The sequence below is a fragment of the Parus major genome, chromosome 4 (assembly GCF_001522545.3).
Source record: "Parus major isolate Abel chromosome 4, Parus_major1.1, whole genome shotgun sequence".
Classification (NCBI taxonomy): Eukaryota; Metazoa; Chordata; class Aves; order Passeriformes; family Paridae; genus Parus; species Parus major.
Window position 1 is genome coordinate 1058791 of NC_031771.1, and position 26655 is coordinate 1085445.

The 26655-nt window shown below is 49.0% G+C and overlaps 1 protein-coding gene across 13 annotated transcripts in view; it reads right to left on the bottom strand.

Moving 5' to 3' along the window:
- BMP3 (bone morphogenetic protein 3) overlaps window positions 1–26391 on the bottom strand; it is a 78843-nt gene extending 52452 nt beyond the window's left edge. Inside the window, exons 1-6 of one of the 13 annotated variants that reach the window (XR_004496853.1) lie at window positions 24841–26391; window positions 24663–24753; window positions 23880–23973; window positions 22448–22538; window positions 19418–19551; window positions 17539–17561 (exon numbers count right to left, since the gene is read on the bottom strand). Coding sequence is in view for 11 of the 13 variants with exons in the window: in XM_015625451.3 (XP_015480937.1) it covers window positions 22064–22166 (103 nt within the window). In the remaining 2 variants the exon portion in view is untranslated. Of the gene's footprint in view, window positions 1–17538; window positions 17562–17806; window positions 19293–19417; window positions 19552–22063; window positions 22242–22447; window positions 22539–23002; window positions 23110–23879; window positions 23974–24581; window positions 24754–24784 lie in introns of those variants that run through there. The other 12 variants (XR_004496852.1, XM_015625451.3, XM_015625450.3 and 9 more) reach the window with 12 other exon arrangements.
- Window positions 26392–26655: the final 264 nt, after the last annotated feature.

Consider the following 26655-nt stretch of genomic DNA (forward strand, 5'->3'; position numbering starts at 1 on the left):
CCAGCCAATTAAAAGCAATTCTCAAAAGTTTCCTAGCCCCATGTCTGGTTAACAAAAGAAAATTGAAAAATGGAACCCCAGTTTTCTGCTGGCATTAATAGGATCAACATGGGTCCCTGAACAGTTGCCATCAGTGACAGCAGAGCTGAATCCCACAGACACAAGTGGTGAAATAGCAATTCTCATTTTACAGCGTTTCTGAAATCATACAGCAGATGTGCAGACTTTTAGGGATGAAAACACTGAATAATGAGCCTTTATCTTGAGATAAAGGGAGAAAGGTAGCATTAAATCAAAGCCGGTATTTGAAAATTGGGAGATTATTTTTAATAATCTGCAATTCTAAAGTAAAACGAGCAATTTAAGACACATAATTTGCATTAAGTGTAGCAATTTTGAAGATGAAACAATTTTTGAGGCTGCTGTTGTAACAATAGGGGTCGTGGGGCACCTTCAGCCTGAATAAACTGCTGCTGTTCACAACACACGTCGGATTGCAGTGACAGCGGACACTGCCCACACGTGGTCTTGAGTTCCTGGGGAGAACCTGACACAATTGTCCCTATTCTCTGTTCAAGTGCCCTTGCTGCTTTCTCCTAGTGCTCCATTTTGCCAAGTTTTCCCCAGACATGCCTTTCAATCAACACTGGCAGACGCCTCAAACAAAATCTGCAAACCAGCCATCTCCCATACGCTGGATTTCAACACCACTCTTGTTAGCACTGATGCTAGAAATCAATTTTCAAAGCAAGTTGTGCTGCTGCAGCTTGGGCCTGGCCTCTCCTTCCCTCTCTGCCCCGGCTCAGCTCAGGACATCTCCTCCAACGTCAGTGGTTCACAGCCTTTTTGTCTGCTGGCAGCACAGCGGTAAAAGCACCTCAGAACCCACAAGAACGGCTATGAAGGCTCTCAGTGCCATCAGGTGCTTCCACACGAGTTCAAAGGAAAGCTTGCTATCTCAGAAGGGAACCGTGCCTCTGCTGTGCCAACAAAGATCCCCAGCAGCAGCTCTGTTAACAGTATTGCCTTTTGGGCTAAGTGAGCTCAGATGAAAACCAAGGTGCAAAGCAGAAATTCCCCCTGCTGCCGGTTGGGAATGCCAAGAGCAGAGGCGCTCTGCGGGCATCTCAGGGGCTTCAAACAGCCCTTGAGATCGCAGACAGCCTCTCTGCACAAAGCCAGAGCAACCAGGAACTGCAGCTCCTCTGGAAAGTACCTGTGTGCCTCAACCACAGCCCCGTGGGCCGCACTGTTTACAGTGCCCCTCCTGTCAGACACCTGGCGTCTGTAAACACTGACCGAGGCCACCTCAACAACTGGCCAGAGCTTCCCGCTCCGGCTGTGCTTCCCGTGTCTCAGGAGAGCCCTTGTCCTGGGCACGGGAACGGCGCCCGGCTCCGCACAGCCTCCCCAGCACAGACTGCCAACAGAAACCAGCGCACAGAGCCCCGGCTCTCGTGCTGCCTCCATCAGAAGGTGAATTCCACACTCATTCCCACAAAAATCGCCTCCTCCAGTAAGGCTGGCAGACTGCCGAGTTTCACAGCTCTGTATTGCTGAGTTAAGCAGCCAAGAGCCCAGACACCCTCTGCAGGTACCAGTGGCCCATCTCAGCCACAGCATCTGCCCCCTGCCTGCGCAGCCCTGGCAGCCTGGTCCTCTTCCAGAGGCTCCCTCCTGGGCATCCTTTCCTGGGAATTGGTCTTCCTTGTAACTTCATTGATGCTGTTAAGCCTGCTCCCATCCTGAGAGACTGAGCACCGATTGTCTAAAACCAGAGAACTCTGTACTGATTTTTGACCAAACCGGCGTCAGTAAATGGCAAACAGCCATTATAACAGCAGCCACCTTGGTGAGCCAAGAGCCCGGCCACCCTCTGGAGATGCCAGCCCTCTTCTGAGCGCCCAACAGTGCTGGTGGGAGCTCTGGCTGTGCCCCAGGCTATGGGTATTGGCTGGGCCTTGTCCCTCCTGACCTTTCAGCCTGAACCTCAGACCTGCCCTGACCCGTCCCTACCACAGGGTTACAGCTGACCCCGGCCGGTGCCACCAGCCCCGGGTGCCACCTCAGCTCCGGCTCCCTGCCTCGGCAGAGGTGCTCCCGACTCCTGCTGCTCCCTGACACCTATGGGAAATCATAAAGGAGAATTTCCTAAGCTCGGAAGCAACCCACAGAATGTTCAAGATCCATTAAGAGCTTTAAGCAATTCACCCAAGGTGGGAAGCGATACCTGTGGCCAGACAGGAAGATTGAAGCTGAGCCTTTCCACGAGGCTCACATCTACCCCTGTGCCCTCGGCACAGCTCCTGCACCACCCCGACGCCCGCGGAGCTGCCGGATGCTCTAACCACAGCAGGCTGCATGGCTGCAGGCTCCCTCAGGATAATTACCCCAAAACACTTTCATTTGACTTCAGACTGTGGATTGGAACGGGATCTGTGTATTTTGCTGTGCTCTTTTCCTATTTCTGGTATGAGCTCCCTATGCTCCATGTATAAACACAGCATACTTTGTGAATTTCTTCAACAACCAAGTTGTCTCGTTCCCACAACAAAAATCATTGGTCTGGTACCACCTGCTTGCCCCAGCAGCAGTTTATGTGGTTCTTTAAGAGAAAGGGTTCCAAAACTGAAAACTTTCCAGTACTAAAAGGTGAACTCTACACTTCCATCTGCGCCCATGACTGCCACGTCTTAAAGCTCTCAAAAGTAAATCAAGCCTCAAAGCAGGCAGCAGCAGAAACTGCATATTCAGGCGAGCAGGCTGAGACACAAGTCCCGTTGGCATCTCAATTCCCAGCCGAGAGAAGGTTTCCCTAAGCACAGAGACTCCTCAGCCACCACGCAGCAGGGTCTCCCCTCTTGGGACGCTGCCAAATGGGGAATTCCAGGGGATTCGAGAGAGGGATGGAACTGGTGTCCCCTTGGCAGGAATAGCTCCTGGCCTCTCCAGGTTCCTAAGCCAGTAATGGGACCGAGCAGCCCAAACCCCCTTTTTTCCAGCCGACAGCAGCCTTCTTGCTGGAAATTAATTTGCTGCCTCACTCCCCCTCAGCCAAGAATCCAGCATAAGCATCTTTCAAACCTGCAGTTTTTCCTTTTTTCACTTAAAGAATGTAGTATTTGATGAAATACTACATTGTGTAAACAAGAGCCTTATCCCTAGCTATTAAATGTCAAGTCCCTTGTTTTGTTAAAGACATACCAAAGCCAAGTCCAAAGTCCGCAGATAGGCCTGCAGGATGCTGGGAGCCATTAACCCCTCTGTCAGAGTGCCCTGACCTCTGGATGGATCGGGGAATTCCTCAAAGTGTTTCTTCAGAGATTCTGGCAGCACTTCCAGTCTGTTCTCACCTGCAGCAGTGGAGGTGCTGCACGGCCCAGGACCAGTGCAGCCTGGAGACCGGGATAATAAAAGGACCTTCCAGACTTGGAGGAAGATCGTTTATCTCGGTGCTGACCACAGGTATTTTCAAAAGCCACTTTTTAAGGTCATTTAGAGGCAAACTCTGGCTGCAGCCCCCAGCAGAATTGCTCTGAAACGTGTATAAAAGGGATTATTCAGGAAACCTGGAAGAGACCTCAGAAACTGAACATCAAGGCCCCAAATCCTTCTCCAAACACCAATACTGCAGAGCATCTAAGAGAGAAATCCTGGGCTCTCCCTCTGGAGAAAGAATTGCTGAAAAGCATGTCAACTGCATTTCTGACTGAGGAAATGCTGATGCTCCCACTGCTCCAGAGCATAAGGCAGCAATGTCTTTGCGCTCAAAACATGGAACCTAGAACTCTAAACTACGCAGATAACGGGATAAGGGGACCACACCCTCAAAGAATATAAACCAGCAAAACTTCTGGGCAACAGCTCCCAGTTCTACGTATATTTGCAGGCACAACATGAGCTACAAAACCGTGCTTGGACCCCTCTTCTGATGGGCTGACCCCACGGGCAGTGATGCGCAGGCCTGAGAACTCATTTACCATCTTCCCCTCCCCTCCTCAGACGAGCACCTGACCTGGCAGAAGGCACTCATTTTGAGACTCCTTCCATAATATCTGTGTGCAGGAGGTGCAATTCTGTATTCTGGCAACATGTCCTGCCTAATACAAATGTCTGGTCTGCACGAGAACAATGCAGAAAAAAAGAAGTTTGGCTCTGAAATCAGACTTCAGCTCAGCAGTAGTCAGACCATGTAAGCCCCAAAAGCCTCCACAGCCAAGACCAGGGAAATCTGGTTTTTGTGTCTGCTCAGACTCCTAAATTAAAAAATGTATTTGCAGAGCAGCCATGGTGGAACTACACAAGAAGTGCTCTTCACTACAGTTTCAAACAGCAACACTGACTCAAAAAGAGGGGAAAATAAGTTTAAAAAAAAACAGAGAGAGAAAGAAAGAGAGAGGCAGCTGTAATCAAAACCTTAGGAATTATATGGAAAACATATTTCTGGAGTAACACATTTCTCACCATTCTATGCTGCTGAGAATGGCTTTCAAGGAAGGTATTTTCCTCTAGCTAGTGACCACATGGAAATGCCAACAACCCAACTCTAACTGCTCATAGCTGAAGCTTGTGCACTTGCTATTAGCCATTTCTACCTTCAAGTATCAATTAAATACCATTCTCATTTTGCAACGAATAATTTGCTCAGCCAGCCAGCAAGCAGAAACTGGCAGCTACGCCGTACACCTGTTATTATGCATTACAATGAAATTAAAAGTATTTAGAGAATTTGGCAAGGCCGTGCTGCTAAAACTGTGGTGGTGCTTGTAACTGCAAACACGCAGATGGATGCTGCTCCTGCCTGCTAGGAAAACACTGCTGCACAAAGAGCTGCTGGTGTCCAGCAGCTGGCCTTTCAAGAGGAGTATCCACGAACATGCCCTCTGTGACACCTGCTCAGGTGGCACAGGCGCCAGGCTGCGGCGCTACAGCAGGAGCAGCAGGGAAGGGGCCCAGGAACGGCCCCGCACAAGCACTGACCTCCTTGGGGGAAGTGCAGAGCACTATTTATTCAGGTGCAATAATACAAATCCTTGTGGGTTGTTCCGCAATGATAAAACCAAGAGGATTCCAAAGAATGCGTTCCCTGTGTGAATTCCCAAGCCCCACTGTAAGCACACCGTGTTTGCAGTATCTAGTTAGTGATGGCCAGAAGTAAAATTATTGTCATGTGGGGCCTCCGAGTGCAGACCTCGAGCAGGTTTTCAAACTGGGAAAGTTTTATGGTGCTGCAGAGCCTAACTGGGACATGAGGAATAACACAGGGACCCGGTGGAGATAAGCTTTTTCTCCCCCAGGCCCCATTTCAGCTGTCCTAACCTTTTCATGTACAACTAAACAGGACAAGCCTGCAATAAAAGGCAATTTATGTGCTGTAGCTGCACCATGAAAGCCTAGGGAGCTGGAGGCATCCCAGCACAGTCAGTCACCCGAGCTGGTTTTGTTCAAGATGAGAGAATTTAAGCTCAGTATGACAACACCACCAGCAGAAGTGGAAGCTAGAACTCTGTAATTTATGGAAATGCTTTCCTCACCACATACAACAAAGTAGTGCAGACACCTCAGCACCAACAATAGCCAACCCCAGAAAACGTGTCCAAACGTGGGCTTCCCACCCAGAGGCTCGGCCAGATGCGCACAGCTGGGGCTACCGACCCGCAATCCATCGCTCCTGCAGTCCTGGCATGGCCACCTGGCTGCAGCTCACAGTGTTAGCTGCTTACTGTAACCTCATCCACGTGGCCAATGGCATCCTCATCCCAGGGTTGTCAAAAGAAAACATCTGAAGGACCTGTGACTTCCCAACACAACACCGGCTGTTTCGTATCGGATGTATCAAGTGGACAATCCCCGACAATTTCCAGGGAAACTGACATTTGGTAATCTTTGCCAGTTTCTCTCTAAATCAATCAAAGAGACACTGGATGCAGGTAAGCTGCTGTGCTACACCTGGCCTGCTTCAGGGGCAGACAGGGACAAGGCGAACCCAGGCCTTGACTGCTACAGAAGCTGTGTAAAAATACTCCTAAAGGACGTTTTCCTGCCTGTCTGTATGAATCTGCCTTTTGCCCATCAGCAGCAGCTCTGTTGAGTTTCTGAATAACCCTGGAGTTCAGGCACAATTAAAGATGATGAGCAGGAAAACTGCAGAAGCACGGGACACAGCAGAACACCATGATCCCCGTGCCGAGACAGAGCCTGAAGAAAAGCTGTCGGATGCACTGGATGTTCCTTGGTCAAAGCCAAGCTGGAAGCTTTTAAGAAACTTAAGTCTTCCCCTGCCTCATTTTCTTAATGGCTGTTGGAGGTAAGGGCAGTGGAAGAAAAGCACAGAGGATGCCTCTGCTATATGGAATGCCACACAATCCATGTCTCTCTTTCAGCAGGAAGTTTTCTAATTTTACTTGCTCCACTATCAGTCTAGACCAGCAAGGTTAGCATGAGTGGGTACCAGCAGCATGAGGCGGGCAGCACACAGCCCTCCGAGACAATGGTTCCTCTGGTGTCCCTCAGGCACAAGGAAAGTCTGGAAAATTTTACCTGCACTGTTCCCACTGGAGTCTGACTTCAGCCATCAAATTCAATATGTTCCTATACAAAAGACTACACAAAACAGCAGAACTAACAGGGAACTGACAGGCCAAGTTCAAAAATACACTTACGACCCATTTCTCTCAATTCCTTCTGACAGAACAAGAGGGCTCTTGGAAACAACCAACACTGATTTCCATCGGGAAAGAAGACAGGTAGGCCCAAACTCCAATTCTAGAGCAGTCAAAAGAACCCAAAAGAAACAGGCCTGAAACATAACTCCCTCTTCATTTAGACTGAATGGCCATCTGTACGAGAAACAAGTTCATTACCACACTGCTGTTCAGACAGCAACTGTGTGTACACAGCGAAGGCACGCAGCAACACCAGCTCCGCTAAGAAAACCCCACAACAAAGCAGGTCTCAAAACAGAAGAACCTGTGTACATCTCGCTGTGTAAACCAGACAGACGCTAGGAAAAGATGACAAGAGTTGTTTGATATGAATCCAAGATACAGCCATTTTAACAAAGCTGTCTGGTAAGAGCTCATCTGACCCACAACTTGAGCATCTCATCTTTATTTCTTTCAACTCTAGAGTGTTTAGGAGGAAAATGATAGAGAGATGACGAAAGCGATGGAGCTGGCAGGATTCAGAAAGTGGATATTATGGTTCCACAGCAGTACTGGCCCAGGCAGAAGGTGCTTTCTCCACATTTGTCTACCTGATTTGGGTAAATGACAAAGCTGAAACACCTTCCTGTTGACACTTTGAATAAACACACCTTACACCAAGCTGGACACATCATGTCTCCATTATGGGCATTGGGCTGTATAAGGTAATTAAAAGCACTTGCACTGCCAGCTCTCACATCATTGTTCAGCTTTTAGTTCTTTCAATAAAATCACATTGAGCACACTGCACAGAAATAAAACTGAAGATTCCACCTTATGAAAAACACTTCCTTTTGCCTGTGGAAATGACAGCTTCCATGGAAAATGGATTTTCTTCACCACAGGACAACAAAAAGGGCACCTGGGTTACAGCTGTTCTGGGCTCCCTTCTGGTCAAAGTGATTGCCATACAGTGAAGTCACACTACTTCTGAACAAGTCCTGTGCACGCACCTATGATTTGGCTAAGCGCGCTCTCAGCAGCTCAGTTCCAAACTATAGTAACTGCTGAAACTCTGGTGACTGGGAGAGTCAGACCCATAAATAGAATTTTTCATGATTTCAGGCCCTTTAAGAGACTCCCCAGTGAGCACTGAAACGGGATCAATAAAATTTCGTGCAAGCATTAGAGCGGATCTTGCTCTTATGCTACACGGCGGCAGCAAAAGCACATCCCTGGAACGTACAAATATTATTAAGTCAGAGAAAAAGCAAAGATGAGCAGAAACCCGAGAAGCAAAACACTCTTGATTTCAGGAGGCTAACACTGATTGAAAAAACCTCTTAATGAGGTTCCAACTCACAAGCATGCAAGACCTCTTAACCTGTTGTTAAGCCAAAAATGTTCCAAGTCCAGGCAGTCTCCACAAGAGAAAACACTGTTCAGAACAGTCATGTTGAAGCCTCACTCTGGAATTGCTGGCAATAGCCAATCTGCAGGTTGAATACTCTGATTCTCCCACGGCACCAGGAGGGACAGAAGTGGCCAGACACACTGACCCTGACTGAAAACAGAAATGCCAACCTGTGTATGGCCTCCCAGGCCAGTAAGGAGCACTCCCATCGTGGAGCCTGCAGCCCCCCTGCTCCTCTGGCACAGCCACACCACACTTCCAGGGCTCACCCAGTTTCTAAGCATCGAGGTTCTGGGCTGGCCAAGTACACCAGAGGTAATGGTTTATTCAACATCATCATCATCATCTTATCCTACAGCACTGACAGATCCAACCAAAAATCCAGGAAATTCACCACTGAGCACGGCATAACCCAAATGTGTGGCAGCTGTCACACTCTCTCCTCACTATCTCCATGAACCTGGAACACATTAGGGTTCCTGGACTGGCCAGCCCTGCAGACCAAAGGTAACATGCAGCTGTCTAATGCAGCCTGCTGCCTCTTCCATGATGAAACTGAAATACATACATAGTCTTTATATGCAAATTTATTTCCTGCTATCTGAAATGGATAATAAGGTAGGCAAGAGAAAACATTTTTATATATGTAAATAGATATATAAATTCCCTAATGAGGCAGCCCCTCCTCTGCACCAGCTGCCTGCTCCAATCTGCTGCCTGCAGCCACCACACTCCAGCATCTGTGGAGATGCCTGTGCTGCTGGAGGGACCAAGGCACCAGAGCTGGGATTGTCTCAGCCCACACACAGGCTGTCTGTGCCACAGCCTCTGTGCATGGCAAACCCTGCCTGTGCCACAGCCTCTGTGCATGGCAAAGCCCTGCCTCTGCAGAGACACACAGTGCCAAAAGCACTGACTCCCAGGTGAGTGAGACCTGGGTCAGCCAATAACCTCCCGATGCTCTGGTACCAATTTGGCTGTTCCAGGAAGGTTTCCTCAAGTGAGACCGTATCAAAGGGGCTTAGAATGGAGAGAGGAAATAGAGGAAGGTAACTCTTCAAGGAAAACTGAAGAGTTCAAGCACTATAATTCATAGCTGCCTAAATATTTTAGTAAATAAAGATTGATCCAAACCTCCCTCCAGTCCCAGAAATGCAAGGCCATCATTTTACTATGGTGTAACAAACTTTGGCTTTGGCCTCACGCACATCTGGTTCAAATTAGCACCTGCATACCTCGGTTATTAAATAAAAACCAGCGCTCTCCACATGACCTGCCGAGTCCTTGTGCACAAGAACTTGTCCAACACTGTCATGTCTTCCCTTATCAGACGTGTGTGGTGTGACACAATGAACACAGCGCTGCAGCACAACTGGCACTACTTCAATTCCCAAGCGCCAGGTCACGTTTCCCATCGTGCTGTTTTAACACAAACCCTTGTAGGCTTGGTGGCTAATGGACGGAGCCCTGGAATTCTACCTCAGACCCTTCACATTTAACCTAAGGCTGATGAACTAAATGCAACCTCCAGGGAAGAATGCATCTGTCAAAACCATCGCTTGCAGCATATGGCCAAACCAAGAAGTATGCACCAGCCATTTCCATCTTGATTTGTTGCACCCAGCCTCCAGTGTCTGCTATGCAAGCTGGATTACAAATGAAAAGTTGCTGCTCCAGATATTTTTCCAAAACAGCACTTGGGGATTTGGATGGAGAAAGCAAACTGCTTTATTGTTAAAGCATAGATCTCGGTGTTAAGGAGAGCTCGCTTCTATTTCTGACTCCCCTCGTGTCCTGTGTGAGCCAACGCCACTGCTTCACTGCCGTCTCCACGGCTCACCCCCCACCTGCTGCTGTGGAGACAGAGAACTTGCACCAGCTGAGGGTAAAACTACTGACCTCATACAGCTCTCATATCCAAACAGCACTCAGCAGCTCACATATTCAAACAACACTCAAAACTGTGAGCAGGTTCAAGAATTCAGCAACTCTTCCAGGTGATGGTGTCCCGAGACTCCCACTGCTGTCCCTGGGTGCTGTGCAGGCCCAGCCTTCTGCCAGCCTTCAGAGAGCAGGCAAAAACTCATTGACCCACAGGAAGAAAGACCTTGATTGGAAACCAGTTTTATGAGAAGGAAGAAGGAAGCATGGGGATTTATCTGCCTATTTTTTGTTCGATACAGTCAGAAACCCTTGGGGCAATAAGGTACAGGCACACAGCACAGCATCAAGTTATACATTTAGCTGCCCATTGAGGCATCCTGAGTTAGTCATGACAGTAACTGTCCATTTCCATTCATTTCTGCAACCTTTAGAGAGGCTGCCGTGGGTCAAGTCCTTACAGTGACCACCCAAGCACAAAGACTGGGCAGATGAGAAGGAACTTGCTCACAGTGACTCTCAGGAAGCTGAATGGCTGTCTCTAGGTTGGGTCTCACCTCCAGCAGACACTAGCTGGACTAGGGCCCCCGTGCCGCATTGTGAACTCACTTCCAGTCAGATCTGCGCCTCCTTCCTTGCCTCAACGCAGGCTTGAGTTACCAAAAATGACCTAACAAAACCTTAGTTTTCATGTATTTCATTAGGCTCATGTTCTGGCCTAAATCCCTGGTTAACAAGCTGAAGAAGCTCAATGTGTGTCTTTCCTCAGATCTGCTCAGATGGATGCTTGAAAGCAATTCTGAGTAACAAGATTATTTTTTTTTTCTACTTGCTGTACCCTCTGCAAAGAGCTCTGTAAGATGTGCCTCGGGAGGCTCCTGGCAGTAATCAGGCTCAGAGGGCAGCCTGTATCAAACTGCAACATTAATTTGTTCTGCACTTGTCCAGAGACTGCAGAAAAGGAAACTTCCAAGTGCAAACACTGAGACATCCAAGGAGACGAGATTAAATGCCTCCCTTTTTGTCTCCGCAGAGCACTGGCCAGTAAATACTCTGACTGGTGTCAGGCAACGTGCTACAGCTGTTTGTTAGAGCAAACAAGAGGAAATCATTAAAGATAGAAACTTCCAGCCACTTGACTTGCACACCAAAACAGAGGCAGCGAGCAGACACGTCCGTGACGCGATTTCACGCTCCCAAGCAAAGTGCCGAGCGTGGCCTCGCCTTACAGCACGAACGAGAATTGTCCTCCACCGTAACCGAGGGCTTGCCAGCTCCGCTCTCCTGGGCTCCCATGCCTACACATCCAGTAGCTGCAATTTACATAATTGCAATTTCATTTGGCAAACATGCTCGGGCTCTTTTTATGCCCGATTTTCCCAAGTGCCGCTCCTTGGAGCTCAAGTCTTCACTCATTATTTCAGACAGCGGAAAAAATGCAAACCATAATTGATACAATTATTACACAAAAAAACAGGAAAAATTCTCATGGTTTGGAAGATGAGGGGACTGAAGGTTTTTGTGTTGGGCTTTTCCCCCCCTTTTGTTCTCCTTTGCTCTTTAAGAACAGCACATGCAAAACATTTGTGAAGCCAACACAGCTGTGGGGCCTGCTCACCAGACCAGGACTGTCTACTCAGTATCCTTTCTAGCTTTTTATAGATACAACTTAAAAACACCATGAAATTTATTTCCTGTAAGAATGATCCCCAAATATTTTCTTTAAAAGTGGATGTTTCAGCAAAACTCTCCCAAGAATGTGGAATTACACCCTGACATTGTGTTAGCACAGTCCCTCCCTCCCCGCTTCCTTCACTGTGCCCCCTCAGACTCTCCCTGGTGTTCCATTTCACCTGCCGAGGTCTGCGATGTTTGCCAAGCCAGGCTGGCACCGCCACACCTGTACAGACCTTGCTGGAAACTGGCACACCCCACGCTGGGGTAAGGCTCCAGAAACATACAGGGTCACAAGTTCTTCCCCAAAATGTCCCTTTTTCCTACAGTAAATTCCTGGGCAGATAACTGTAAAGCTCATTTTCCTCTGAACGCTCCAGGACACTCCTGGTCTCCATCTCTGCATTTCCAGAGTCTAGCCTCAGGACCTCTAGGAGCTGTTATAAAGTCAATGTTATTTTAAGCTAATAAATGTAACTCTCCTGTCCTGCATATGCACAACCCATTCCAACACACTGGTAACCATTTCCTCATACAGCAGTTGCTCTTTTAAACAATTTACAGCCTTCCTTCCACAGCTGCAGTCTCTCCCTGGAGCAGGCCCAAGGGACCCAGGCCCGTTCACACCAGATGCCAGCCTCTGCTGTGAGCAGCCCCACTGGCATCCCCTGTGGTCGCTGGAAGCTGACACCCACAAGGCCCGGGATGCTGCTCACAGCACCTCAGGGTTAGACAGTGGAAGCACAAACCCCACAAGGACAGCAGGGAAATTCAATTCCTGAAGCTGCAGCACACGTCCAGGTAGGACTGCAAAGAACAAAGACAGGACAGTGGATGTAACATGGAGTTCAATAAAGCAGAAGCAAATGGCAGCGGGGGCAGTTTGGCCTCCTTGGAGGACTCTGCTTGACAACATTAGGAGCATCCTTCTAAGATCCAGCTTCCCTCTTGCTTTTACAGATGGCAAAGCTGTGGTTCAGGAGCTGTGCTATGACACAGTTTGACACTGGAAAAGTGTCCAGGTTCCCTGGGCTGTAGCCCACCAGAACCTGCACAAGCCAGAGGCACAGGAAACACTTTGCACAGCCTGAGAGCTTTCTGGAGGGCTTGGGCTTGCAGCACAGGCATTTCTGTTTGTATTTTACCAACACCTAGGTGTACCTGGTTGGCAGAGAGAAAACCTGCTCAGACAAAAATCTGAAAAAATTCTAAGTACTCACAAAACCTAAGCAGTCACAGCACACCCTTAACAGGAGTCCTCAGGTGCAGGGATATCCAGCCTCAAACCGAGAGCCAGGCATCGGTCACAGAATGGAGGCCAGGTCACTTGCAAGGTATAAACTCTTTTTTCTTCATTCACTGCCTAAGAAACAGCTCCCAGACACTTGAGACTCAGCCACACCATTTAATTGCTTCATTCAGTCACAATGTTACCTTCTTCTGCAAAAATCTTCTCCTGAACAGCTACTTTGTGGCTTTATAGCATCACAAATACAGCTCTGGGATCTCAGATAAGCTTGGGCTGGGGTTTGGGGCTTTTTTTTAATTACAAAAGAAAAGGTGGGAAATGTTTCCCATAACCTTCTCTTTATATTTGACCGAAGTATCTGTTTTTCTAAAAAAGCAGGTGGCCACTTTGCCCACATGCTCGCTACCAAAGTCAGAGGCTGCACACCCTCTGGAGCACAGCCCCTGCCTCCTCCAATTCCTCCCCAGCCACGGCCTTTTGGGATGCCTGCTAGTAAGCAGGGGGAAGTTGTCATTTTCTGCTGAGATTTACTTATCCAGCTGATACTTAGGATCTGAGGTGGGAGACGATTTGTCATCTCACTGCCTGTTTTTCTATTCTTACCCCATCTAGTTCCCATCTCAGACAGGGGGTGCTATAAATCCACTCTGCACCGTTTCAGTGTGACAGCAATGTCCGTGCCTGAAACACATCAAAATAAAACCTCCTGGGAAAAGCCTGTCACTAAGCACAACACATCACAAGTACCTGCTAAATGGAATGAGCAGATCTTTGCTCCCAAGACCCCATTCTGATCCCTGATCTATTTTGATGCGTGTGGCAGCTGTCTCTGACGCGCCTTGCTGTGCACCAGAGGAGCCCCGTGTGCCTGGAGCCTCAGGTGCTGTTTCTGGGTCCTGCTGCCCATGTCTGGAGCCGCAGAGGAGCACGGTCACACATCTCCTGCAGCACAGGAGCCCTGACTCACATGGGCAGGGCTCCTGCAGAGGGCTTACCCCACAGCAGCACCAGCTATGTGGTGGAGCACTTTACTTCCACCTGCACTGGATGCTGGACTTACACACTGGACAGAAGAGAAGGGAACGGAGCACACAGAGCCACAGAAAGAGCAAATCTAACTGAAGGGGCACAGCCTGGGACTCCCTGACTCTGGCAGTATCCACCTTCGACATCTCTAGCTTCTGGGTCTCAGCTGTGTCTCAGCTGTGTCTCAGAACCAGAGCAAAGGCAGTCTGGCACTGGGATGAAAAATGAATGACTCAACAAATAACATAAACAGGTCTATCTCATTTCATGTGTCCAGTAAAAGGAGAAGTTTGGTTTATTTATCCCACCTTATTTTGACAACTCTGTCAACACTAGTTCAGAATCCTATGATGGACAGTATTTTTATCTCAAATGCTGCCAGCTGAAGAAAAAAAAACCAACTCCTACAACTGTTACAATTCCACAGAGAACAGAAGCTGCTTTGTGTGCCATCACCATCTCACTGCTGCTGATCACCAAACACGGGACCCTGTCCCTAAGGTATCCACAATGTCCAGTGATTCCTGCTGCTAAACACATCAGGAGCACTAACCCACGAGTACAGAAGGGCTATGGAAACCCCCTGGAGCAGAGCCCAGGGAAAAGCCTTTAGTGGCAGGCACCTGGTGGAAGTACTGACAGTCCCGTGCCCATTCCAACTGTAATGCATTCCAAAGGAAAGGACAAAGGGCTGCAGTGGCTCTGCTGTTTATGTTTACCAATACATTCCCCTTCCATTTTGTTTTCCCCCACGGACCTGGAACAATTAACTCAAGTGGGAGCAGAGTCAGTCACAACTAGTTACCAACTTCAATTGAACCCAGACTGTCAGGAGCAGTCCCTGAGCACTGAAACCAGGATGGAAGCACCTCCAAGCTGACTAAATATCCTATCTGTATGAAGCATCCAATCCTCTTTTTGTCCCCTTTTATTTCACAAATATTGCATGGGATGGAGGAATGTCAGGGCTGAGCTCTCCAGAACAGATGTAGAACACATGTATTTGCATCAGTTTGAAGCAAGATTCCAGACACTAGAAAGCAGTTGTGGTTTGGCAGTGGAGACCTCTCATTTTAATTAGCTTGGGGTACAAATGATTTCTAGAAAGCCTTCCTCATGCTGCAGTAGGGTTACTTCTGTCTGGACAGGTCTCCCAGGCAGATCTTCTCAGGGGGAAAACTGCAGAGGTAACGATTCCAACTCAGTCAAGGGGCAAATTCGTACATTAGGTGTTCCCCAAGTCCCCGGGGCAGTGCCAGCATCCATCTCAGAGCTAGGTGTGACTGCAGCCCGTGGAGCAGGACCCATCACAGGCAGAGCAGCACCACGTGTGCTTTGCAAAATCCTCCCATGCCTTGCACTCTTCTTGATCTGTCCTCTACAGATGTGCATTTCTCCCAAACTCAGCTCAAGGGAAATCGAGTCAAGGTGGGACTAGCTCGGCTAACGAGCAGTTGCCATTTCCTATCCACCAAGTATTGATATCACCCAAGAGAAAAACCTTTGCTCCCTGTTGCAATTATTTCCCTTTTTAGCTTGCTTAGCTTTCATGTTCTGCATAAGTGACTGTTCTAAGGAACATGCAGAATTATCCCACAGCCAGAAACTTGCTCTTAATTAGAAAGGGAATGCAAGAAAGAAAGAATCAGTGTGCCGGATGATGTCTCATTAATACGCATTAATAACTCCAAAGCCTGTGATATTGCTCATTCATCACGTCCTCAGCACCGGTGTCCAGCAACAGCCATTAGTCACAGCATCAGGCAACAACATCACCATAGCAAACAAAAAAGATAGCACTCACCTTGCTAAAGGGAGGGCAACAAACAGCTAGTGACGTGGAAAGATGAAATGGTTGCATTTCTTTCAAGACCCACCTTAAGCTTACAGAAGACAAGGGAGAAATGCCACAAACTGAACTTGGATTGACTGAAAACTGCTGAGAACACCGACTGACACCACACCCAAGTCCCCGTGCTATGTAGTCCTGCCCAAGAACCAGGTTTGCCCCAGTGCCAGCCCCACCGTGAGGGCAGGAGCCCACCCTGCTTGGGATCCTGGATGGGACCCCCAGCTAGGACGTGTCCTTCCTGTCTCCTGCTATTTGAATGATTGCCAGCAACTGTAGCAGAACACTGGTTACACTCCAGTCCCTTCCTCAAGTACAAGGTTAAAGCTGGCTGCTCTAGGAGGCTCATCCCATCAGGCTCTGGATCAGCCTCGTTCGAAGGGACAGCAGGATTTTCACGGGCAGCCAGAGAACAGCCTGACTTCCCTAAGGCACATCCCCTCCATAGGAAACAGGACGCTCCCTCGCCTGCCACCTGTAAGCAGCCAGCTGCACAGAGATCTATCTGTGCTCACGGTCAGACATGCTGCTCTCTGCATTGGGACTGAAACCTGCCAAGCTCTGCTCCACTGAAACCAGAAGCATTCGGCACACTTTGGAAAAGGTTACTATTTATAGAATGTCCAGCGCTCTTTAGCCCTACTAAGGTTTCATCCTTTCTCCATTGTTCACAGATATTTTCCATAAAAAGCAAATTTCACTGCTCTGCATTTAATGGATAGATTCTGAGGGAAAAAGCTGAAAAGAAAAACAACATCCCTGGGAGTTAAATCAAAGGAAGGGATAGTTTTTCCAGCTGGGTTCTGGACGATGGAAGACAGTCTGTCATTCTGAGGCCAGAAAATGTCTTTTACATACACCAGTCCCAGCAAACCTACCCTGAGTTATGAGGTTTATTTTACAATAGTTTAAGTCTTGTATTGTACCTGACTTCAGCAGCTAACAACCAAGGCCTAAGCATATAGCTCTTGCTTACAAAGCAGCACCTGGGTCATTTCATTTTGCCAAAAAACAATGGGCAGCCATAAATCCAAAACAGTCCTTCCCACAGTGTTTATTATTATTAATAGAACAAGACTAAAGTTTGTAAACTGTCCCTCTAAGCGAGGAGCATTCTTTGGGGGCAGCTCTTCTGGGAGAGCAAGCAAGTAGAACATCCCCTGAGTGCACACTCAGCCTGTGTCATTCACCTTAGCTCATTTGCAAACCAAGTGCTGGAAATGCATCCGTGGGTCAGCCTGGGGTGCTTGAGACAAGATACAAGACAGCAAAATGAAACACAGAGTAAGGCCTCCTAGCTGATGGAACACAGAGCTTTCTCCATGCTGGAAAGACTTTAGATGAGGTGATTCGCGCTGAAGTGCTCTGAAATGGTGCAAGCTGTGCTGGAACTAAGTGCACATGCCCCTCCCCGGCAGTGATGCTGACAACAGCTGTCCAATACTCCACCAAGTCCCACAGAGCAGGTTACAGATGACCTGAGCATTTCCTCGAGCTTACTTTGGGGAGACAACCCCAAACTATCAGGTCAGTGGTTGGATAAATTCATAGGAGGCACTCGTGCTCATTCTCCTCTACTTACAGAAGCCCTTTCTACACAAACAGTGCAAATCAGGCACATAAGGAACTCTAGCAAGAATCAGAATTCTCGCCACCAGCTGAAATGCAAACTGATTCAACAGCACTGTTCTGCTCCAAGTGAAGCAGAAACCTACCATCAATAACAGCCAAGTGTTTGACACACTCTTTGAGATGGGTGTAATGGAGACTTCATGCACAGGGGAAGGAAGAGTCATCCATAGTCCTTTCAGCACATTAGCTAATCTGAGAGATCAAATAAAAATTATAAAAATACAAGGAAGAGCTGGAAAACCCCCACAAGACCATTACAGACTGACCAGGAAGCTCTCCAGCCCCTGCTCCTGGTGTGCAGACCCCCCAGCACCGGCACAGTTCACAGCACTGTGTCTATTCACCTGTCTCTGCTAGGTTTGCACTGCAGCTTCTCCGACAACTTGAGGAGAAAACTACTATTTCCAAAAGATACTTTTCCTTTTTTTTTTTCCTGCCTTGTTTTTCTAACTACATAGAGCATTGCAGACATTTTATTAATGCTGCTCTGCTTTAGCTAAACATAACAGCCTTTATTAGAAGAGATTACTGCAAGTATGAAAATGTTCATTATCACCAGCACTAATTTGTGTGGAATGGAACAAATACATTCCTACGTGATCATCAACGTGGTCATTATGAGCTCAGGCTTCTGGTTTACTTCAGAGCTACTGGGTATCTGTTTCCTTTTCAGTTTAGGAGTGCCAGGAGTGCTTCATCCTGGTCTGCTTCCACATAGCAGCTGACAGTTACTCAGCCTCTAGGTATGGACACCTATTCTTTCACAAAATACCTCACAAACACAGTCTCCAGGAACGGCCTGAAAGGATGACTGGGAAATGTCCACAGACACCTTCACATTCCAACCAGGTTCCCTGCGTTCTGCTCTCCAGCTTGGCAGCTCAGCTTCTTAAAGCAAACCTTTCTGAAGCGGGCGAGCACTTTGCATGCATTGTGTATCATCCCAGCCTGACCTGGTCCGTCCCTGTGCCACCAGCTGCCCCACTCCAGGCTGACAGCGGGCTACGGGAGCCTCTCTGCAGTCCACAGACACCTGTGCCCCACAGGCTGGCCGAGGGAGAAGGTGAGGAGCTGACCCCACACAGTTCCCACAGGCTCCTGGCTGGAGCCCAGCTCTTGGCCCGCCAAGCTCCCGCTGCTCCCACGGGAACCTCGAGCACATTGGGGACTGCCAGCGCAGGTGTGAAGCACACCTGGAAAAGCGTTTCCTTTCCTCTGTGCGTCACCAACGCGGCAGCTCGCAGGTGCACCTGGTGAGGTCACGGGACAGGCCCTGGGGAAGGGCCCTCTGCTGCAGGGGGGTGCTGGGTGGCTGCTGCACTCCAGTCAATCCTCACAGAATGCAATTGTTTCTTGCGACATCTGAGGTCTCTTGCTCGGTTCAGTTTGTAGTCCCTGATGTAATGTGTCATCTTCTAGACTGTCAAAATTCATTTTTCTAATGCCTTTGAAGGTCTAAAGTATCTGGGGTTTGCTTTATGTCCTTTTATATCCCAAACGTGGCCCCACCTTCCACGCACTCTAAAGTCCTCAGCAATCGAGCTCAAATCCACTGAACTACCCCAGAATCCAGTGTAACTCCTCTGACTTCCCTTGGAAAGACAAGATGGGATTCACGGCCATCAAAGTCTCCTTTGTCAAGCCAAACCTGCATGTAGTTCAGCTCCAAGTCCAGAAGCACATTTGGTGCTTCAAAGAGATGCAATTCACCATTCTCGCAAAGCAAATTTGAAGGGGGAATGAACAAATCCCACCACAAACATGGAGATTTCTCTCTCATAATCATGGACAGGAAGGAAGAACAATTCAAAAAGACTGTAAGAAAAGCCTTCCTGCTCATGGCAAGAGAGTAGGACTTGTGACTTTTAAAGGTCCAGTGGCCCCACTTCTGAGCAGTCCAAGTGCTTTTGTGCTCCATCACACCTGTCAAACGTGCAGCATGACGTGTATGAGAGGCAGAGCATCACACCTATGGTTTCTGGAGACAAAAGGTTCCTCTTGTCACCCTCACAAGCAGGCTCAACAAGTAACACAATTTCCACACCTACCTGTCCCTCACTGCACCGGGAAGAAACACACAGCAAGCCTTCAAGAGATGAAACTGCCATCTGACATCTGGAGGAAAGGCAGTCTCTTTCACACTGCACTGTCCAGTGATGCGAAATCTGACAGGTATTTAGTACTGCAAGGGCAAAAGTGTTTAAAATTAGATGTGATTCCCTGCAAGACTCATGCCATTTCCATAGCAATTTATTAAACAAAGATGGCTTCATTTAAAAGAAATAAATATTTCTATAATACCCTCCTTTTCTTGATTGGGAACCCTTTGGGGATATTGGGAAACAGTAAAGGGAAAAGGAATCATGACAGGAGGACACTGTTGGTCAGATCCAACACCATCCTCAGCTTCTGCAATTTTCCACATGTGAAATGGGTCCTCTGGAAGGCTTTCCTGAGCCACCTGCAGCAGCTGCTGTGGGAGGCTTTAGGGGAAAAAGTGTTACCAGTGCTCTTACCCTGCTTCAGGAGCACACATCTGAAACACAAAACAACCTTCCAACTGTCTTCACAGCCAATACTCAGGGGCAGAAAAAATCAACAAGCTCCGTTCTCCTGTCATTACATCTGATGGTCTGGTTTGAATTCTTTCACAACTGAGAACACCAACACCAGGATCTGGGGTTTTTATATGCTTTGTGGTTAGGTTTTATAGGTGGAAACATTCCCCCCCCCCGCCCCCTGCCCTCCCTCCACATCCCCAGTCAGTGGAACAGCAGAGAAAGAATCAATCTTCATCTCACTAAGTTCCCTAATTTCCACCAACAGATTCCACCTAATTATTTGAAGCACCTAAACACTTTTGATGGCTGCACTGCCACCTGCAGAAATGCAGCTAGAACTTGCTCCAATCGCCATGGAAGCCACATCCAAGCTCACAGGGTCCTCCTCAGTGAGGCTGGAACCTTGCTCTCTGGCCCATCGCACCAAGCCCCTCCCAAAAGATCAGCAAGGTGCCGAGACTTGCTTTGGGACCCAAAAAAGGAGTTCCTGACTATTGCATACCTTCCTAAGTGCCAATATCCACAGGGCCCTTTATCACCTTGAACAAACAAGTCATGTTTAATGCATACCAGAGTAGAGGTTAGGGCTAGACAGGGTAAACATACACCTGTGTAAAGAAATCAGGACCCGTCTGCCTGCCGAGTTCTGGCCACGAGACTTGCACTGGCCTTTGGGTGAATTCCACCTCCTACAGCTCATTTCTCACGCACACTTTCCCGGATCAAGGTGGGAACAGACCTGGTTAGCAAGGAAGGATAGCAATGCCTCTGCAACAACAGGCTCATTCTAGAGAACCAACCTCCCAGACCAACCTGCCCTATGGGCTGTCTGCTAAAGCCCGTAAGAAAAGGGGAGGAAGCAGAAACCCCAGCTAGTGTTGCTGGGGTTGAGCTTCTTACCAAAGGATAGGCTGGCTGTAGATGCAGAAAAGACACAGGAATTCATCTTCTGGCAGGGGCTGATTGCTAAGGGTCCAAACACAGCAGCAGGTGAGAGCACAGCCACTGCTCACCAGAGCCAAATGGAATATCCCCATCCCTATGGCAGGCACAAGCAGTGCTGCACACCTTCCAGGGGCCGAGCCTGGCTACGGAAAACATTACGGCAAAATAAGAATTACAAAAAGCTTTGTCAAGATTGCACCTACTCAGCTTCTGGAAAGCTTTGAGATTTCCTTCCTCTGACCTTTCTGGAGTAACCCTGGCATCCAGCTCATGGCTTGCACTGCCTCCATGTCCCAGGAAGGAGCGGTTTGCAGCCCCCCCAGACTGTGCAGAGAACTGCAGCAAGCACACAGGTGCCCTACAGAGCACAGCCAGGAGCTCACCATGCCAGCATCACCAGCCTCCAAAGCTGTACAGAACTGCCTGCAGCCCTGCCACAATTCAGGGGGCACTGCCCAGATTAAAAACCCCACAGCTCCACAGGGAATACCTGCTCTCCCTTGGCTCAGCAGGTACACAACAAAGAAAAATAAAAATGTCTTCCATGTGTCTTTGTGATTGCAGCCAACAGTGACTTCTGAAGCACCAGCTGAAATTCCTTTCCACACTGAACTGTTCTAAGAAAACATTGTGGGGTCTCTCGTGAACCAGCAAACTGCAGGAGAAGCAGAGTTTGGACCATCTCCGTGACAGCACCAAAAAGACACCCAGACTGCTATCAGGGAACTCCACAGATCACAGACATGCACCAGAGCAACAGGAAAAAGGAACAATAAATGGGGAAAAAAAACTATCACAACAACCTCTTGAATTACTGCAAGTTCTAGAAGAAAGACCATTTTTGGCTACAGAAGTTAGATGGTGCTGCCCCTGTGTACAGTCAGAAACATCTCTTGCGTGCACCGCGAGCCGCTCCCGAGCCTGCCGGAACGGCTCTGCCTAACGCAGAGGCGACTCCAGGTGGAGAACGAGGAAACTGCAGCTCCTTTCCAAGGCGCTCAGAAAATCCTGGCCAGAGAGGCAAGCCGAGGGAGCCACGGGCTACAAGCGCCAATGGCTAATTTACCTTTTTTCTAACGTGATGCTAGATTTAGGAATTTAGGAAATAAGCCAAAGAGCGCTTCCATTGTCAAGGCTAAACCACCACAGCACAGTTCCATCCTCTCTCAGTTCAGACACACATTTCACCTTTTGTGCTGCATTTCCCCCTGAATATCCCAAAGTAGAACAGCTCCCAGGACGTTTGCCAGAAACTGTGACTCGTTTGAAGCTCATGCAAAACCTTGCTCATGCCACGCTATGGAGCTGCTCCTCAGGCAGCACCTCCTCTGCCAATTAGCCAGCCACAACAGAATGAAAAATGACCCTGGAAGGATAGAAGGGACAGAAGAGAATAACACTTCTATTTCAGGCAGAAATTACATAAAAAAACCCCAAACATCAACATGTTTCTTGCTTTCAAGAAATGTCTCATCAAATAATCCTTCTCACGTGTTGTACCTGAGGTTTTTCCATCAAAATAACATGTTTTTTCTCAGATTCATTTAAGTCTATAATCTCAGGGGTACTCACGGAAACTCTTCCAACACAATTTGCTGCTGCTCTTCCTGCTAGGGCCTGCGAGAAGCTATCAGTCAGTTCTTGTCCCACGTTTCTCAGTGACCTCGGAAAAGAAAAGGAGAACTCTTACTGAGAGTAGTTTCACACGGGTTTTGTGTTCGCTGCTGGGCTAAGGGTTCTGCAAGTGTGAGACGGTCCTCAGCCTGTTGGAGCCCACTCGTCTATCCCCTGCTCTGCTTTTACAAACCTTGCAGGCTCAGCGCTTCTGCAAATCCACAAAACAGCTGTTTCTCAAAAGTTAACTTTTACTACTGCGCGTTTTCTGTCGTTCATGCAGAGCACCTTATTTTACATTTTCACAAGCAGGGCCAGAGCTCCCACGTACGCAAGAACATTAAAATTTCAGTACACCAGTCGAAACTAGAACACGTATAACACATTACTCGTCAGACAACACCTCAACAAATTAACTCCTACGCATTGCTAGACCCGCCCAGGCAGACCCAGCCGTCACCAGGCCCAGAGATCAACAGCCAGCGGATCCTACCGCAGCTTCCCCGCGCTTACCTTGCACGTCCTCCAGCGCCAGTCCGGCTGCTGGCCTGGAACAGCAACGCATTAAAAAGCGCCATTTTTACCCAAAAGCGGCCGGAGCGCGGCCGCGCAGCCCCTGAGGGAAGCCGGGAGGGGGGCGCCTTCCGCTTCCGACGCCCAAGTTTGCCGCCCTGCCTCGCCATTGGCTGTTCCCGTGCGCCGCTCGCAGCGCTGATTGGGCAACGGCGCCAGACCCCGCCCCTCCCAGAGAGCGCGCGGCGGCCGCGGGACGGGGACGGGAGCGGCCCCGGCCGGGAGGGGCGTGGCCCCGGCCGGGAGGGGCGTGGCCCCGGCCGGGAGGGGCGTGGCCCCGCCCCAAGCCGCTTTCCGGGACCCTAAACCTCTATTTGGTTATTCCTACCACTTAGAAAGTTGTTTTGATAAAAAACTCGGTTTGTGCTTAAGCTCGCAGCTTGCAGCAGCATTGTACCCGAGTTATGGCAACAGCAGAAGGAGGCACGACCCCTGCTCTCGGCACACAAGCTACAAGTTAGAAGAGTTACAGAGCAGTGAATCAGCAGGGAAAGGCAAGAAGAGAAAAGCAGGGGGGGAAACACAAGTTAAATATGAGAAAGCGTGACTGCAGTGTCTGTGAAACACACAGACTGCAACACGTACAGGAAGGCAGAGCTCAGAACGACAGCCTAAAGCTGAAGCCTGCATAAGCACTGCTTGAAGTGCCCTTGGCAGAGACCTTTGGGGAGGCTGAGGGGTCACAGCCTCAGCGTGAGACTGAGCCCTTGACCCTGTCATTAGTGGCAAGAAAGAGTTTGAGTCAGTTAGGTGAAAGCCTGAAAAACACTTCACCTTTGAAGAGCTTTTCAATAAAGGTTCTGTTTGTCTCACATACCAGGGCTGGTTTAAAGCTCACAAGCAGGTTTGCTCACACGTGCTGTGGGACCACACTTCAGGCAGCATTTCCTCTGCCCCTCAGCCAGCCAGAACTGGATAAATAGTAAGCCCAAAATTAGGGAAGGGATGGAGAGGAATGACACTGTTATTTCAAGCAGGAGAGCCAAGGTAGACGAAATAAATCAGTAGGGTACACCTGCTCAGTGTCCCAGCTAAAACCAGGATATCAAGTCACAAACAGCCCTGACCTCCAGAGCACCTTTGCAGGCACTTTTAGTACTTTTCTTTAGCACCGAGGCCACGAGAGAAATCCAAGCTCTGGCTACCCCCTGAGAAAGGGACCAGAAGCACTATTCTGGCTGAACTCAACACCCAGACCACGATCCTCTTCCTTGGGCAAAACTACAGCTCTAAAAAAGCCCAGAGCATGGGACACTCCTCCCTTTGAACTGAAGAATACTGATGCAGCTCTGCAGGAAGTGGCAATTTTAACTGCAGCCCAACCACCCTGAGACAACCAGCTGTGAGTGCAGGAGCGGCACATGAGGCAGCAGCAATCCCAAGGGTGCCCTCAGCTCCCTGCTAACCCCTCATAGCCTTCCTGGTGTGTTTCCAGATGCTTCACTTATGTAAAAAAAACCCTAACATTAACATATTTCTCACTTTCAAAAAAAATCTCTCATCAAATAATGTTTCTCACATGTTCCACCTGAGGCTTTCCTTCCAAACAACGTGGTTTCCTTTCCAGACTAATTTAAAAACTGTACATCATCATTGGTACCTCGTGGATATTCTTGCAGCACAATCTGCAGCTTCTCTGGCAGCCTGAGAAGAAATTATTGTTCAGCTCTTGTCCCAGGCTTCCAAGTTACCTTAAAAAAAAAAAAAAAGTACAACTCTTACTTAGAATCACTGCCACAGGTTTGGTCCACTGCCAGATTAAGTGTTCTGTAAATTACAGGGCACGGTCCTCAGCCTACTGGAGCTGATTTCTCTGTTCCCTGTTGTGCTTTTTCAAACCCTCAAACCACTCTCTGGGCCTCAGCACCTCTGCAGATTTCACAATACAGCAGCAGCTTCTCCCAAGGTGACGCAGCCGTGGCTCTGCACAGCTCCCACCCCGGCGGGGGGATGGCAAAGGGGGCTGGGGACACCAACAGGGGGTGACACCGACAGCCAACAGCCAAGAACAGACTCCCTTCCTCTGCCAGGAGCCAAACTGTGACAAACAATTATGAAGCTGGGATACTCCAGGCCCCAAACCTGCTAAGAGATAAGAGAGAGAGGTAAGAGAGAGGTTAATAGCTAAGAGAGCAAAGTTCTTGTTACAATCCAATATATCTTTTTCTATAGTGAATATTCTAATTCCCAGTATCCAATCTCTACGAGATACACCCACTACAGATTTTTCATACAGTGTTGCATTTGAGGCTCTACAAGCTTTACAAGTCCTTCCCTTGCTTCTTGGCCTTTGGGCTTTCTGTCAGGAGAAGGACATTGTTATACTAGAAACTGTCTTATTTGTTAGTTTTTGCACACACTGAAGTATAATGGGCACTGCTGCTAAGACTACAATTAACACTTATTAAAACAATTAAGCTTATTTTACAGAGTTCTCTTAGCCAAGGCGCAAAGCTTAAACTTTAAAACAAATTGTCCAGCTTCTCTAACTTTTGAAGGTCAGATTGAGTCACTTTAGAATTATCAATATGAGTTTGGTTGGCTAAATCTTTTAAATTTTGCAGCTGTTTATGAAGAGGAACAGTATGATCTGACAAACAGATGGTATCAAAGCTTGCAGTCTTCGGCTAAGGCAACCCGGGCATTTATCTCGGGCTGATTTACAGGTAAAGTTTTACTGCAAAAATTAAAGCAAAAGGGTAAAAACAACATGCATTCCTGCAATTAACGGGATTTCGTTTTTTTCGTGAACTGCCTCTGGTAGATCACTTTCTCTCGAAGTCTTTCTAAGTTCCTGTGCTTGAATTGTCCCTGTTGGTGCTCCAGTCTCTGCTTCTGAATAATCTCTTTCCTCATTTCCCTCCATTTCCCGCTCCCGTTCTGCCCCGCGTTCCGCGGCAGCTCCAGAGTCGCGGGGCTGTTTCGTCATCGGCTGCGACGGTGGCCGCGTAGGTGAACCCGGAAGTGGCAGCACATCGCTGCGCGGGGGCCGCGGCTGTCGCTGTTCCGCGTTGTCCGGGAGAGTTCCTGTCGCAGCGGACACAGACGGGATCTGTGCCGGTGTTAGCAGCGCGGCAGAGACAGGCGGGGACCGTGTGCCGGCGTCGGGCGGCCTCGGTGCTGGAGCCGGGGACGTGATGACGCACGGCGGTGACCGGAGAGCAGCTGGGCTGCGCGGTGGCAGAGGCGACGCGGGTGTCAGCAGCCCCGTGCCCGTCCTTGCCCTCCCCCCCGCGGTTTGAGAGGCCGGTACGGAGGGCGGAGGAAAAGCTGTGGCTGTGGGCGGGCACAGGGGAGCCGTGGGCGGTGGCAGAACCATCGCTGATAGAAGCTGTGATTGCGCATGCGTGGGTGACGTCAGCGCCGCAGGGCAGCATGGGGGCGTGGTGTGGGGCAGCGACTCCGAATGGGCCCGGGCGGCCCCGCTGAGGGCGGCGGGACTGGCGACTGCAGAGCTGCTGGGAAAGCGTAGCCCGGGGGGGGCCAAGGCGGCGCGGGCGGCACAGAGGGGGTGTAAGGGAGCGGAGCGTGCCGGAACTGGGGTGGGAGTAACGGGGGCCGCGCGGTCGGGGGGCAGAAGGGCGGGACGCGTG